The sequence below is a fragment of the Hippopotamus amphibius genome, chromosome 7 (genome assembly GCF_030028045.1).
Source record: "Hippopotamus amphibius kiboko isolate mHipAmp2 chromosome 7, mHipAmp2.hap2, whole genome shotgun sequence".
NCBI lineage: Eukaryota > Metazoa > Chordata > Mammalia > Artiodactyla > Hippopotamidae > Hippopotamus > Hippopotamus amphibius.
Genome location: NC_080192.1, coordinates 70,036,932 through 70,053,461, shown reverse-complemented (window position 1 = coordinate 70,053,461; position 16,530 = coordinate 70,036,932). Strand labels below are relative to the sequence as shown.

At 37.2% G+C, this 16,530-nt stretch overlaps 1 protein-coding gene across 5 annotated transcripts in view; it reads left to right on the top strand.

Annotated features, from left to right (window-relative positions):
• IMMT (inner membrane mitochondrial protein) overlaps nt 1-16,530 on the top strand; it is a 48,424-nt gene that overhangs the window by 18,787 nt on the left and 13,107 nt on the right. For 2 of the 5 annotated variants that reach the window (XM_057741692.1, XM_057741695.1), the window contains exons 4-8: nt 3,023-3,134; nt 5,049-5,153; nt 5,521-5,616; nt 10,736-10,872; nt 15,659-15,762. In XM_057741692.1, the coding sequence (XP_057597675.1) occupies nt 3,023-3,134; nt 5,049-5,153; nt 5,521-5,616; nt 10,736-10,872; nt 15,659-15,762 (554 nt within the window). Of the gene's footprint in view, nt 1-3,022; nt 3,135-5,015; nt 5,154-5,520; nt 5,617-10,735; nt 10,873-15,658; nt 15,763-16,530 lie in introns of all 5 variants that reach the window. The other 3 variants (XM_057741691.1, XM_057741694.1, XM_057741693.1) reach the window with 2 other exon arrangements.

The window sequence follows — 16,530 nt, the reverse complement described above, 5'->3', positions numbered from 1 at the left end:
CCCAACATAATCTAGGCCACCCTTATATCAATATCAAAGAATCTTCTAGAATAAGTGCTGTGATTTCATGATATTTTCATCATATCAACTTAATCAGGAACTTTGATTCCTATTGTTTTGAAGACAGAAGACCACAGAATATAAAAACTAGTGAGACTTTAGAGATTGTTTCATGTTCTGAACAAAGAAAGTGAAGCCAGGAGCGGTTATGTTAACTTAGGAGCTGGTAGTTGGTTCCTTTATTTCTGTAGTTATAGTTTTTGTTGGTTCCTAGGTTGACATTTAGTACCCTTGGCATTGTGGCTCTCATTAACCTTTCCAGGCTTATCTCTGTATGGTCCTGCTCATAAATACTTAGTTTCATGCTTGTTTACCTTATAAATATGCCTGTGCTTTTTTTTCATTCATTTACTCAAATATCAATCAAGTGATTATTATGTACCAGGCATCGTTCCAAGGTCCTTTGTGAAGCAGGGGACTAAACAGAGATCCTTTCCATTTGTACAGCTCTTGCCATGTTGGTCTTCTACCCAGAATGACTTCATTTTTTTTGTCTTCTAATGTTCTCTTCAAGGCCTGCATCCTTCGCTATACAGACTAAAGTCAGTTTTCTCACCTCTGAATTCCAGTAGCAGTTAGTGTTTTTACTTTTTATTTATTATTTTTTTTAATTAATCAATTAAGAAATTATTTATTTGTTTGGTTGCACCAGGTCTTAGTTGTGGCAGGCGGGCTCCTTAGTTGCAGCTTGCCTGCTCCTTAGTTGTGGCATGCATATGGGATCTAGTTTCCCTAGTGGGGATTGAGCCCGGGCCCCACCAGGGAAGTCCCTTTTATTTTTTAATTTGTACTATTTATTCAGCACTCTCTACTGTTGTGCATTCTTACAAACTTGTTACTTTTAGAAACTATGCATTTTATTTCATGGTAACCATTTTAGTGTCAACATGGTTATTTATGCATAGACAGTAAATATTGAGAGAAGATAAACCTAAAATCTTTTTTGATGGACATAGAATAAGACCTGCCTAAATGGTGACAACTGTCATCTTCCTAGATGAGATGCAATAATATCATAAAAATGTCATTTCTCAGAACTTCCCTGGTGGTCCAGTGGGTAAGACTCTGTGTTCTCAATGCAGGGGACCCAGGTTCAGTTCCTGATTGGGGAACTAGATCCCACATGCATGCTGCAACTAAGAGGCCTGCATGCCACAACGAAGATCCCACGTGCTGCATCTAGGACCAGGTGCAGCCAAAATAAATAAACAAATTAAAAAAAAACATATATATAAAACATTAAAATTATTTTAAAAATGTCATTTCTCTTAAATATATACGTCTCTCAGATCTCTTAAATATGTATATATATGAGAGAAATAATGTTTTTATGATGTGTGTGTATGTGTACATAAATACACAGACATCTAATAAAAATTCTAATTGATTTTTCTAGAGGGTGAAGAACCAGACAAGAAGATTTTAAAGTTCATATGGAGGAATAAGTAATGTACAAGACTAGTGAAAGACATTTTGAAAAAGTGTTGGGGTAGGGGGTCAGAGGACACTTGCTTTTCCAGATACTGGCTGTGTTATAATCCTGCTTTCATAAAACAGTAAGGTTTTGACACAGGAATGGAAATTAGAGGAATAGGATAACTGAGTCTGCAAGTAGATCATATTTATACACAAACACATACATTTGTTGTGAGAGTGTGAGTTGCTACAACCTTATGTGAAAGTGATAATATCTTAAAAATTTGCAAGCCCTTTGACCCAGCAATTCATCTTCTGGCAAGCCGTCCAGCAGACATTACACTCCAGTGCTTTTCAGTTGTCTGTGGACAAGAATGCTTAATAAAAAACAGGAAACAACTTGACTGTCCATAAACAGGGGAGTAATTGACCAAATTATGGGATTTGATATATCCATATATTTAGTATATCCAACTCCATTAGGGTATACAATTAAGTTAGGATATTATTCAACTAAAAAGAATTTCTTGACCTGGAAGTGACTATTGTTCAATGAAAAAAGCAAATTATATGATAATTTGTATAATATAAAATTACCTATTTTAGTTTGTTTAAAGAAATGAAAAATTGTGTATAGATAGATAGGTAGATATACCTGAGCTAACGGGTGGAAGGATAGATTTCAGGGCATTAGCAGTGGCTCCCTGAGAGTGCTGGAAGGTCAGTGAAGAGGCAAATTAAAACAATGAAATATCTTGATATTATTTTGCTTGTTATAGTGAGCATGCATTTCATGAGTTAAAAAATAATAAAATTTTAATAAAAAGAAAATGGATATATTTCTCATTTCTGGTAGTGACAAAATTCAGAACCATTTCTCTTATGTTTGAATAGTCATCTTAGGGATATCTGAGTCCCAGTGCCAAGTGCTGGTAAAAAGGTGGATAACATAGGTGGTAATTGAAAACATTTCTATTACTCAGTAGTTTTCTCTGCCACATCATCTGGCAGTTCTGTTAATGAACGGTGCCTTAAACTTAAGGCAGGTGGTTATTGAGAAAGAGAATATCAGGCATTACTCACAATTGAATCATATATCTTAGTGTACAGGTACGTGAATCTTGGAGATTAAAGAAAGAAAAAAATGAAGTTTCATTTTTACTCAGAGCCTTTTAAAAAATATTTGTTTCTAACTGAATGTATATAGAAGACACCATAATTGGATTTAGAAAGAATGGAAATAGCCTTCTCCATGTTGTATATGTAAAAGGAATGGTGTTTAAAGGGGAGGTTACATATCATGTACTTTATTGCCCTGAGAGAAGGTAGATATGGACTAGTCATTGGAATGACATTTTTGGACTACATTTTTCTAGTACAATGGCTTCTCTTACTGTGGTTAATAAAATACATTGTTGTGATTTGTTGGTAACTTTATGTTAAAAGCCTGAAAAACTTGATTTTAAAAATCATACAAGTTACTGTTTGCCACCTCTTTTTAAAAACACTGTTATGTCTGAAATGTTAAATGTTTTTCGTTTCCAAGATTCAGTCTGGTCCATTAAAAATCTCTAGTGTATCAGAAGTAATGAAAGAATCCAAACTGCCTGCTTCACAACTCCAGAAGCAAAAGGAAGACACTTCAGCTTCAACAACAGGTACCTGTATTTAGAATTATTCTTTTAAAATTATAGGTAAATGAATTGCTTTAATTATTTGTACCTATGGTCAAGAGGGTCCCCATGAAGGATCTTTCCTTACCCTGGGGAAGGGACTATTCTCACCTGTCATCTTGGCTCTCATTTTAGGGGTTGAGTGAGATATGGAATCGGGCTTTATTTTGAACACCTACTGAGTAATGGTAACAACAATTGTCTTGCCTGCAACACACTTATTTTCCTGTTACTTTTTTCCTTTTCTCTGACTCCTAGTTTTCCCTCTCTTTAGATTTTAAGATTTGTTTTCTTTCCACACCTCTTTTTTCTACCTGTTCACCAACTCTTTCTCCTCTCTGCTTTCTTAGTGATGAAAGTGTCTTGATCTAGTTTTGATCTGCAGATATTTTTTGCCTTCATGATTTACCAGTAACCGCACGCTAGTTTACAGCACTTACCTAATCCTAACCTGTTCATCATACATTTCAATTGATTATGTTTCTCCTTAGCCACTTCTGTTCTTGACTAAATCACCTGACTTTCATTCAGTAGAGACTGAGTATCTACTATGTGCCAAATGCTGGGTGTCTTCTAGACACTGGGGTTATAGCTGTGAACAAAATAGTAAAAACAAACACACAAATGCTGTGAATATTCCTTAGTGGGATGAGGGGAGGGAAATCACATATAAATATACAAGTAAATTATGTATAGGATGTCATACAGCGATAAGTGTGGGAGGGAATATTGCAGTTTTAAATGAAGTGGGTAAGACAGGTTTCCTCTGGAAGGTGTCATTTGGGCAAAGACTAGAAAGAGATGAGAGAGTCGGTCACGTAAAAGGCTGGCGGGGAAGAGCATCCAGGCAAAAGGATTAGTTAGTGCAAAGGCTCGGCACATTCTAGCATGGAGCAGATGAAGCTGTGGTAGAGTAAGGGGAATAGTAGCAAATGAGGTCAGACAGGGAGCAGAAAGCCTAACATGGCAGTCCTCAGGCCATCATAAGAGTTTTGCTTTCTAGTCTGAGTAAGATGGGAAGTTGTTGGGACGGTTATGAGTCGGGGGATTGATATCTGACTTTTAATAAGATTACTGGCTATTGTGGAGACTAGATAAAGGAACCAAGGGCAGAGCAAGGAGACCAGTTAATGGGCTTTGTGATAATCCAACTTTAACTCTCAAATGGAACCTTCACTCAATTTATTAAAATTTTTTTTCTCCATTTTGTTGTTCCCCACTGCCATCTATTCCACCTTCAGAATTACTCATTTCTCTTACATCAGCACTTTTATTTATAATTTCTAAGCTCTTGATTTTTCAACCTTCCTTTCTTTAAAAAATATGTCTATGAAATAACTTTTTTTAACTGAGTCCTTTACTAACTCACCATCTAAACTGTGAACTTTTCTTCTTTATGTTTAAAATTGCCATCCCGTTCTTGCTCACACCTCTTCTTTCATCTATACCACTCTTCAGAGCAATGGAAAAATAGTTTTTGGTTACTTTCTTTTGTCTACCTTCTTCATTACAGGCTCTTTTTCCTTTGTTATTATTTTTCCATGCTATGTAAATCTTACGCCCCCTTCTCATATTAAGATTTAGTACCACTTAGTACTGTTATTAGAAGCCTTGCCTGAGAATAATGGTTAAAATAGGTGGATGCTGACCAGACTCCCTTCTCTTGTGCTTCCCCAGCCATTGTTCATTGCACTTGGGTTTATGCAGTGGGCAGCGCCCCTAACTATTTGTGTGTTTGAGTAGTGGAAGCACATGCATTTGTGTCTTTAAGGAGTCAGCTGCAGAGTGGGGGGTAGTAGTGGATTCCTGTGTGTTTCTGTGTTAACCCAGGAAACTATAAATACCATGTGTAACATATATTTATAGCACCTACAGAGGCAGCTCAAATTATTTCTGCAGCAGGTGACACACTGTCGGTCCCAGCCCCTGTGGTTCAGCATGAGGAGCCTATAAAAACTGATCATCGTGAAACTGGTGAAGGAAAACCTAAGCCTGCAACTTCAGGTAGTTAAATTATCTGTATTTGTGGTTTTATAAATAATATGCTCATCAGAACTCTGTAATGTCTAGACAATCCCTAGACATTCTGTAAGTGCACATTTATATTGGCTTTAAGTCTGCAGACTTGTTTAGGTAATTTTTAATATTTCAGAGTCTGAATAATCTTTGAAAACAATGGGTTTAAGAGCTGACCCCCTTATTTCTTTGTGTTGGAATCATTGAGTCATGATGTGGTTTTAGAATCTTTATCGCAAAAATGCCCTCAAGTTGATATAACTGGCAAGTACAAATGATGGTGTTTTTATGTCCCCATTAGCTGTTGAAATTCTGTGCTGAAATTTGATTTCCTCTTATTTACTTTTGCTGCAAGAGGAAGCATCCTCCACTTCTGTAAGGGAACGGCCACCTGAAGAAGTTGCAGCTCGGCTTGCACAACAGGAGAAGCAAGAACAAGTTAAGATTGAGTGTATGTAAACCAGACACTTCTTAAGCACTTGGGTCATCTCTCTCATTTGCTCTCTTCTTCAGCCGTGGCACGAGTTTCTCATCGGTCAGCTCTTTGTGGTTTCTTTAGTGGCGTTGCTGTATTCACCACCTTTATTTCATCATTTGTGTTCTTTCCACGTGAACTTTTACCCAGGTGACAAGGGCTAGTCTTAGTGTATAATCAGTGTAAATTACGAGTGATACACGTACTTTCTCCATTTGTTTTTTTTTTTTATAAATTTTATTTTATTTATTTATTTTATTGGCTGTGTTCAGTCTTCGTTGCTGCACACAGGCTTTCTCTAGTTGCGTTGAGTGGAGGCTACTCTTCATTGTGGTGTGCAGGCTTCTCGTTGCAGAGCACGGGCTCTAGACGCCTGGGCTTCAGTGGTTGCGGCACATGGGCTCAATAGTTGTGGCTCATGGGCTCTAGAGAGCAGGCTCAATAGTTGTGGCACACGGGCTTAGTTGCTCCGCGGCATGTGTTATCTTCCTGGGGCAGGGATCGAACCCATATCCCCTGCATTGGCAGGCGGATTCTTACCCACTGCACCACCTAGGAAGTCCTCTCCATTTGTTTTTATTATAGTTAGCAATGAAGATTCTCTATGCTTTGAGGAGCATAAACTACTATTTATGTTTTGGCAGCTTGCCTAGAGTCTTCTAATTTGTTACACTCATACATTTATTTGTGCAGGTTGGAATGGCTCCCACTCTGGTTTATTACCTGGCCTCTGGACTCAGTCTAGCCGTCCTCTTTTCTGACATTGTTGGGGGGATGGAATGTTCTACACATTGCTGGTTTCCACCTAACTGAAGCATATTCCTCTATAAGTTTCAGTTTTATATTAGGTTTTTTGATGGCTTAAAGAAAAATATTAGTTATCTAAAAATGTATTTTCCTGTCTTAAGCAAAGCACATGGAACAGAATTTATTGTATTGTGCTATAGTATATTGATGTCCCTGGAGGTAGTGTGCATGTAGTTTTTTGCTTGTCTGAGAGATGTTAGTTTTAAATTCTTATGATAGCTGTTTATGGTTTGTTTGGTTTGGTTTCGTCGGTTGAGGTGGGTTTTTTATTTTATTTATTTATTTTTTGTCTCTCTCCGTTGCTTATTTCTGTTAAGTCTTTCTACATTGAGTGGTTCTTGTTTTCCTTCAATGTGCTATTTCTGTCCTACTCCTAGGAGGCAAGTTTGTTAGAATCGTGTAAAGAGTAGAAGGACCAGCATGAGCATAGGTGTAGGGGCATTCATTTAGTTACTTCAACTTGGTTTTTGGTTGTAGCTGTGTAGGTTTATTTTTGGGCTCTTGATTCTGTTCCATTGATCCATATGTCTGTTTTTCTGCCAGTACCACACTGTTGGGATTACTGTAGCTTTGTAGTGTTTTTTGAAGTTTGGGAGGGTTATCTTTACAGCTTTGTTCCTTTTCCTCAGGATTGTTTTGGCAATTCTTGGTCTTTTCTAGTTCCATATACATTTTAGGATTATTTGTTCTACTTCTGGGGAAAATGTCATGGGTGTTTTGGTAGGGATTGCACTGAATCTGTAGATTGCTTTGAGTACTGTGGACATCTTAACAATAGTAATTCTTCCAATCTAAGAACATGAGATATCTATTTCTTTGAATCATCTTCAGTTTCCTTTATCAGTGTTTTATATTTCTCAGTATATAGGTCTTTCACCTCCTTGGTTAAGTTTATTTGTAGGTATTTTATTTTTTGACCTGGCTTTAAATGGGATTGTTTCTTTACTTTCTGATATTTCATGGTTAGTGTAAAGAAATGCAACAAATTTCTCTATATTAACCTTGTATCCTGCTACTTTACTGAATTCATTTATCATTTCTAACAATTTTTGTGTGGAATTTGTAGGGTTTTCTATGTAGAGTGTCATGTCATCTGCATATAATGACAATTTTACCTCTTCCCTCCCAATTTGGATACTTATATTTCTTTCTCGTCTGATTCCTGTGGTTAGGGCTATCCAATACTGTGTTGAATAGAAGTGGTGAGATGGGCATCCTTGTCTTGTTCCACAATTTAGCAGGAAAGCTTTCAGCTTTTCACTGTTGAGTATTATATTGGCTGTGGGTTTGCTGTAAATGGCTTTTATTACGTTGAGATATAGTCCCCCTACACCCACGCTGGTGAGAGTTTTTATCAGGAACGGATGTTGAATTTTATCAAATGCTTTTCCTGCATCTATTGAGATGATCATTTGGTTTTTGTCTTTTCTTTTGTTGATGTGGTGTATCACATTGATTGATTTATGTGTGTTGAACCATCCTTGTGACCCTGGAATGAATCCAGCTTGATCATGGTATATGATCCTTTTTATGTGTTGTTGGATTCAGTTTGGTAATATTTTTTTGATGATTTTTACATCTACATTCATCAGAGATATTGGCCTGTAATTTTCCTTTTTTTGAAGTGTCTTTGTCCTGTTTTGGTATCAGGGTGTTATTGGCTTCATTGAATGACCTAGGGAGTGTTCCTTCTTCTTCAGTCTTTTGAAAGAGTTTAAGAAGGATAGGTGTAAGTTCTTCGTAAGTTTTGTAGAATTCCCCAGTGAAGCCATCTGATCCTGGATTTTTGTTTGCAGGGAGGTTTTTTATTATTATTATTATTATAGATTCTATTTCTCTTCTAGTGATTGGTCTGTTCAAATTATGTTTCTTCTTGATTTACTTTTGGCAGGCTGTATATTTCTAGAAACTTGTCCATTTCTTCAAGGTTGTCCATTTTGTTGGCATATAACTGGTCATAGTGTTTTCTTCTTATGATTTTCTTTTTTTTTTTTATTTCTGTGGTATTTGTTGTTATTTCTCCTCTTTCATTTCTTATTTTGTTTATCTGGGTCCTCTCTTTTTTCTTCTTGGTCATCCTGGCTAGAGATTTGTCGATCTTGTTTATCTTTTCAAAAACCAGCTCTTGCTTTGACTGATTTTTTTTCTATTTTTTTAATCTCTATTTTATTTACTTCATCTCTGATCTTTATTATTTGCTTCCTTCTGCTGAATTTAGGTTTTGTTCTTCTTTTTCTAATTCTTTTAGGTGGTAAGTTAGGTTATTTATTTGAGTTTTGTTTTTGTTTTTTTGAAGAAGGCCTTAATCACTATGAACTTCCCTCTTTAGATTTTGTATGGTTGTGTTTTCATGGTTGTCTTGAGGCATTTTTTTTTAACTTTTGTTTGATTTCATCATTAACCTGTTGGTTTTTTAGTAGCATGTTGTTTCCTCCCTATGTCATTTTTTTTTTCTCATTTTTCTTTCTGTGTTGATTTCTAGTTTCATGCCATTGTGATCAGAAAAGATACTTGAAATAATTACTATCCTCTTAAATTTGAGCTTGTTTTGTGTCCTAGTATGTGGTCTATCCTAGAGAGTGTTCCATGTGCACTTGAAAAGAATGTGTATTCTGGTTTTTTGGATGTAGCACTGTGTAGATACCAATTAAATCTGTTTTATTGTGTTGCTTAGGATCTCTGTTGCTTTATTAATTTTCTGTCTGCAAGATCTGTCCATTGATGTCAGTGGGGTGTTACAGTCTCCTACTATTAGTGTATTCCTGTCAGTTTCTCCCTTTATGTCTGTTAGTATTTGTTTTGTGTATTTAGGTGCTCCTGTATTGGGTGCATATTTGTTAATGAGTGTAATACCCTCTTCTTGTATTGATCATTTTATCATTATGTAGTGTCCTTTGTCTTTCTTTATGGCCTTTGTTTTAAAGTCTGTTTTGTCTGATGTGAGTATTGCCACCACTGCTTTTTTATCATTTCCATATGCATGAAATATCTTTTTCCATCCCCTCACTTTCTTTCTGTTTTTTAATTAATTAATTATTTATTGGCTACATTGGGTCTTCATTGCTGCACACAGGCTTTCTCTAGCTGTGGCAAGCAGGCTCTAGAGTGCAGACTACTCTGTTGTGGTGCACAAGGCTTCTCATTGTGGTGGCTTGTCTTGTTGTGGAGCATGGCTTGTAGGCACGTGGGCTTCAGTAGTTGTGGCACATGGGCTCAGTAGTTGTGGCACATGGGCTCAGTAGTTGTGGCTCACGGACTCTAGAGTGCAGGCTCAGTAGTTGTGGTGCACAGGCTTAGTTGCTCCGTGGCATGTGGGATCTTCCTGGATCAGGGATCAAACCTGTGTCCCCTGCATTGGCAGGTGGATTCTTAACCACTACACCATCTAGGAAGTCCCCACCCCTTCGCTTTCAATCTGTGTATGTCTTTCTCCCTAAAGTGGGTCTTTTGTAGGCAGTGTATTGTAGGTTCTTATTTTATTATCCAGTCTACCAGTTTGTGTCTTTTGATTGGAGTGTTTAGACTATTGACATTTAAGGTAGTTATTGATAGGTATGTATTTATTGCCATTTTAAATCTTGTTTTCCAGTTAATGTAGTATTTCATTGTTCCTTTCTTCTTTTTGTTTTTCCTTTTGTGGTTTGTTGGTTTTCATTTGTATTATGCTTGAATTCCCTTCTTCTTGGTTTTTGTGAATCTGTGGCATGATTTTGATTTGTGGTTACCCTGGTTTTTAAGTATGTTAACCCATTATTATATCTACTTGCTTTAGACTGATAGTTACATAAGCTCAAACACATTCTAAAAGATCTGCATTTTCTTACTCCCCTCCCGCACATTTTGTGGTTTGGATGTCCTATTTCACATCATGTTTATTCTTTTACTGTTCATTGTAGTTATAATCGCTTTCACAAAATCTTCTTTAAACTAAGTACTGGCTTATTTAAGTGATTCAGTCCTTTTATATATTTGCCTTTCCTGTTGTGATTTTCCCTTTCATATAGAAAACCCAAAGCATGTTTTATTTTGAAAAAATTCAGATATGCATAAAAGTAAAAATAGTATAATGAACCCTCATAGATTCATCATTTGGATTCAACAGTTATTAATATTTTATCATACTTTTAAGTGAAAATTTGATTCTCTAAATCTGTATTTTGTTTTGAGGGGGGAAATGTGATGTGGGACTCAATAGGTAGAGAGGGAAACATTAAAATAAAGCCATTGTGGGGGTGGGATCTGGTTTTTAACTTTTCTCTCTTTCTTTCTTTTTTTTTTTTAACTTTAGCACTAGCCAAGAGCTTAGAAGATGCACTGAGCCAGACTGCTTGCATCACTCAGCAGGCTATTGTGGCTCAGAATGCCGCGGTCCAGGCTGTCACTGCCCATGCCAACATACTGAGAGCAGCCATGGATGATTCTGAGGTGGGCTGAAGAATATTAGACATGATTTCTTCCTTCTGGGCTGGGCTTTCTCTCACTAAGCAAAAACAAACTGGAATGATTGTCTTTTTAGAAAAACAAAGAAAAATGAAAGAAAACCAAAAACTTCGTGTTCTTTTTGATGAATTCTGTATATAGTGCTTTATCTCACAACAGCGATGTGGTATAAGAATTCGTTCAGATTTGCTTTCATATCTTAATAGTGCTTGAATGTATTTGTTGTTTGCTGTTTTCTTTTTTCTTCAAAATCGCCAGCCCTTTTTTAAAATAAACTTTTTTGTGAGATAGTTTTAGACTGACACACAGCTGTAAGAAATAATAGAGGTCCCCAGGTACCCGAAAACAGCAGCTACTTTAAATGCTTATGCTGATTATTTAACTTACATTTACACTTCAAAGAATAAAGTAATTATAGGAATTAAAATGTAATACTGGGACTCAATTTCCTTTATAATTACATTCAGTTATTCAGTATATAAAAATGTGTCTTGACACCAAGTCGTTTAAAGAATAAAATGAAATAGAGAAACTGTAAATCTTAGGAATCAGGATCATGCATGATCAGTAAAGTTACTTTGCCACCATGACTGTAGTTTTTAAAAAATTAAATATGCTTCATATTGCTTTAGTCATATGTACATACATCACAAAGGAGTTAAATTAGACCTCTGATGCAAATAGCCAAGAAAAAAAAAAAGAAAGAAAATTCTGTTTTATTCAAAGTCCAAGAAAAAAATTTAAATCTTAGTCAGGAAAGTAGAAATCACAAAGGGAGTATTTAATATGCTGATTATACACATGTAAGAAGGCTTAAAGTTACATAATATCAGGAAATTGAGTTTGAACTCAAGTGAGTTCTTGCAGAAGGACAGTGATTAGAAGCTTTAAATGTCCATGGTACTACTTTGGTGGAAGGCTAAATAAGAGGATATTTCCTCTTCCCACACACATAACGGGTAGTGCATGTGGGTTAGACAGTACGGAATCTATTACAATCAAGATTTTAGATACATTATAGTAGCAGTTAACCAGATTAGGGAATATTAGCTAGTGTTGACAAAATAATCAGAAAAAATGTGTGAACACAAGTTTTGAAATATTAAAAATTGATTCCGGGCTTCCTAGGTGGCGCAGTGGTTAAGAATCCGCCTGCCAATGCAGAGGTCACAGGTTCGATCCCAGCTCCAGGAAGATCCCACATGCCATGGAGCAACTAAGCCCGTGTGCCCAAAAAAAAAAAAAAAAAAAGTAAAAAAAAAAAAAAAAAATTGATTCCAGCTCTGTTTCTTCTAGTAAAAGAAGCTGTAGGTGCACATGGGCTTGCTTTATAATACATACTGAGTTACTTTCTCAAAGCAGTGTTTGTAAACAGTTGGACCAGACTTGATTGTAGGGGAATCCGACATCTCTTTTACAGGACAGCTTATCCTTGGACCTCTATAAGTAGGAATACCTTTAACAGAGGGAGACACATTTTGGCCCCCAGATATGTCATGTTATCTTAATACAATACCAGGGTCTTGTAACCGTGTGCAGTAAAGTCTTAAGACAATTTTTTATACATGACAAGATACTGATATGGCCCCAAACAGCATCCTTTCTTGACTTAATTTTGCAAGATGGCTAAAATGGCAGTTTACTGAATATTCAACTTGATTATTTACACTGTGAAATGAATTTGTTTTGTCACTTTGCAACAATCTATGTAGAACATAAAAATTAGCAGAGAGAGATATAAAGATAGAAAAAAAGAGTACCAAATATTTCTTCTAATAGCAGGGATTCTTAACCTAGAGTTGGGTCTGTGGATAGAATTCAGGGGCTTGCAGAACTTGGATGGAAAACATCTTTATTTTTCATACCTTCAAAAGCTTTTCCTTCAGTTATGTATATTGACCACAAAAGCAGTAGTGTAGTAGTGCCTGTAACTTTAACAGCAAGGCAAGGCACAGGTATTTTCTTGTCACATTATGGTGGTTGCAGATCTCTTGAAATATCATTTATGCTCATCACTGCTTCTTGATTAGGGTATTTATTATTATTAGTTCTACTACTAGATATTGGTTTCTATTTCACAAAATTTTAAAATACATGTTTTATGACTGTATTTCAATGTAATTGGGCTCCTTTGTAATCTTGTAGCTTCATTTTAAGCATTTAAAAATGTTATTCTGAGAGGCTTCCTCAGACTGCCACAGTGGTCCACTGGCAGGGTTAATCCTGCCTTAAGGAACTTGATAATGTTTAAACTTTCCATTGATAATGGATGTGGCTTTAAAATTGAGATCACACTAGATGTCAGTGGAAGCATAATGTGGAGACTTGCTTGTGAATGACCCAAACCAGAGGCATTACTTTCCCTTAAAGTAGCAGGCCTAAAAATTAAAAAACAAACAAACAAACAAAAACAAAGTAGCAGGCCTAGGGCTGCAGAGGCAAAACTACTTGTATCTCTAACAAGGAAAGATACAGGCTGGGCATCCAAGGCCCAGGACGCCTCACTGAGATTGGCACTCATGTTGCAGGTGTGCAGCAGCCCCTGCAGTGGCCCTCTTTGGGTGACTTGAAATATAATTATTGAACCAATTCAGTCATTTTTTTTCTTTGATAAAAAATATTTTATTTTATTCTTTGGTAATTTAGCATGTTCCTATTTCTCCCCAGGGTCCTAGCATAGTGTATAGTCAGCCCTCAGTATCTGCAGGGGATTGGTTCCAGGACACATCACAGATACCAAAATTCACGGATGCTCAGGTCCCATAGTTGGCCCTCCTGCATCTGTGGATTCAGCCAGTTGCAGATTGTGTAGTACTGTGTTGAAAAAAATCTTTGTATAAGTGGACCCATGCAGTTCAAACTTATGTTGTTGAAGGGTCAACTGTACTTTGAAGAGAAGCCATAAGGTGGTTTTGCTTCATATCTACACATAATACACTAGTTTAACCTACATGTACTTGGCAAAAGGAAAGGGAGGAAAAAAAAGTCGTTTAAAATAGTTAATAACTAGTTTAAAAAATAGTTTTGAAGAGTTGAAACAGTTCCAAATAACATTCTGCTTATGAGATACAGAGTGTAAACGGGATTGAAGCTGGACTCGTCTATGCCATGCCTTCAGTGATCGGGCTTTTAAACCTCTTTCTTTTTTTAAAATGAGGAACCTTAGATTTTCTTTTTTTTTTTTTAATAAATTTATTTATTTATTTATTTATTTATTTTTGACTGTGTTGAGTTTTCGTTGCTGCGCATGGGCTTTCTCTAGTTGAGGCGAGCAGGGGCTACTCTTTGTTATGGTGCATGGGCTCCTCATTGCAGTGGCTTCTCTTGTGGAGCATGGGCTCTAGGTGCATGGACTTCAGTACTTGTGGCACTCAGGCTCAGTAATTGTGGCTCACGGGCTCTAGAGTGCAGGCTTAGTAGTTGTGGTGCATGGGCTTCGTTGCTCCGTGGCATGTGGGATTTTCCTGGAGCAGAGATGGAACCCATGTCCCTGCATTGGCAGGCGGATTCTTAACCACTTCTCCACCAGGGAAGTCCCTTCTGATACCTCTCCTGTGTGAGCATGTTGCTGCATTGAGTATGATTATAGTGTTAGAGGTGGTTTTTGGTTTTGGTATGATGTATCCCCTGAATATGAGCCAACTCTGCTCAGCTGAAGAAGTGGCAATCAGTGCCAGTGCTGAAGCAAAAAATGTTGGACTTGCCTAAGGAATCCTCAGGGGAGACTTTATATATATATATATATATATATAAAATTCACATTCTCTGAAAGTCAGCTCAAAGTGGAGGGGGATTCTTTTTTTCTTTTTTAATTTATTTATTTTGTTTATTTATTGGCTGTGTTGGGTCTTTGCTGCACACGGGCTTTCTCTAGTTGCTGTGAGTGGAGGCTACTCTTCATTGTGGTGCGCGGGCTCCTCATTGTAGTGGCTTCTCTTGTGGAGCACAGGCTCTAGGCACGTGGGCTTCAATAGTTGCAGCACATGGGCTCAATAGTTGTGGCTCACGGGCTCTAGAGCACAGGCTCAATAGTTGTGGCGCACAGGCTTAGTTGCTTCGTGGCATGTGGAATCTTCCCAGAGCAGGACTCAAACCCGTGTGCCCTGCATTGGCAGGCAGATTCTTAACCACTGCGCCACCTGGGAAGTCCTGGAGGGGGATTCTTGACAATAGTTGATTTTCTCCTTAAAAATTATGGGGGGGGGGGTGGTTGTTCTTTAGGGTAATGTTTTGGAGGAGTAAAGGCCCTACAAATGTGTAAACTTTCTACTTATTCTTAAGCTATGATTTCAGTAGACTTGCAAATAAGAAAATTTTAAGGTACCCATGCTTTGTTGAAGAGTGATTTAATGAACAAACAATTCATGATGGGGTACTGTTCTTATTAACCTTTTCTGCTTCATACTTCCTTTTGAGAATCTAATAAAACTATCATCCCTCCTTAGAGAATGCGTGTGCACTGAAACACAGTCTTTTACAGTTTTAGTGGGGGCGGCTGGTGGGAGATGGTTCATGGACTTCTTTGAGCCTGTTCATAAGCATTAGGTTAAGAGTTCCTCTTCTGGATGTGGATGGACCTAGAGTCTGTCATACAGAAACTAACAACATTGTGAAGCAATTGTACTCCAATTAAAAAAAAAAAAGTTCCTCTTGTGGAGAATAGCATATATAACTTTTTACCTTTGACTTTCATGTCACTACTTTCTGCATTTAGTCATGTTATTATGACAGTAATGGCAGTTCATGTTTACATAATTGAAACTTTGCTTAGGTTGCAGGTGACAAGAAGTCAGCCCAGTGGCGCACAGTGGAGGGTGCACTGAAGGAACGCAGGAAGGCAGTAGATGAGGCTGCCGATGCCCTGCTCAAAGCCAAGTAATTACTCATGGACTTTAACAAGTAATTAGGGCCTCCTGGTGGCTGCTTTTGGCTGGGTGTTCTTTGTACTGTCTGCATAGAAAGAAGAGGCAGAGAGACTCCCTTCCCTCCTCTCTCCACCTGTACTGTATTGGTGTTAGGAACATGGACGTTTAAAAGGGAGAGAGGGAATAAAATATCAATATATAATTGGGCCAAAATAAATTTGTCAGAAACCTATATAAAAGGTCTTGTATATAAAGCAGTTTTTCTTTGGATTATTATTAGGTGATGTGTCTATAGATTTACTGAAACTGCCATAACTTCAGGCTTTTTTCTGGGATGGCTTGAGCAGTTTTATCAGAATTTGAAGAGTATATCACAGTCTCTTTGCCTTAACTACCAAAGTAGTTAGCATGTAATAGGTCTAGTTTTATGCCACCTTGACCTTGATTCCTGGAAGTTGGCTAAAATAGAGATCAAGCAAGCAAACCAAATACAAGGTCAACCTATGACAGTGGGAAACTACATTTAAATAAAGGCTTCTCATCAACATTATGGAATTGTTATTTGTCATTCAAAATTTTGCTGTCTTCTTAACAGAATATTTATGACCGATAGCGAAAGAGAAGCCTTCTAGTAAAGCCAGCACATCTTCTAGGAGACTGAAGCATTATGCTCACATCAGTAGACCGTGAGTCAGGGCTCTGAGGTCTGTGTTTTGTGGTTGAGTAGACCGTAGTCCATCCAGCCTGAATCATGAGGGCTCCTGAGGACTCCTCTGTT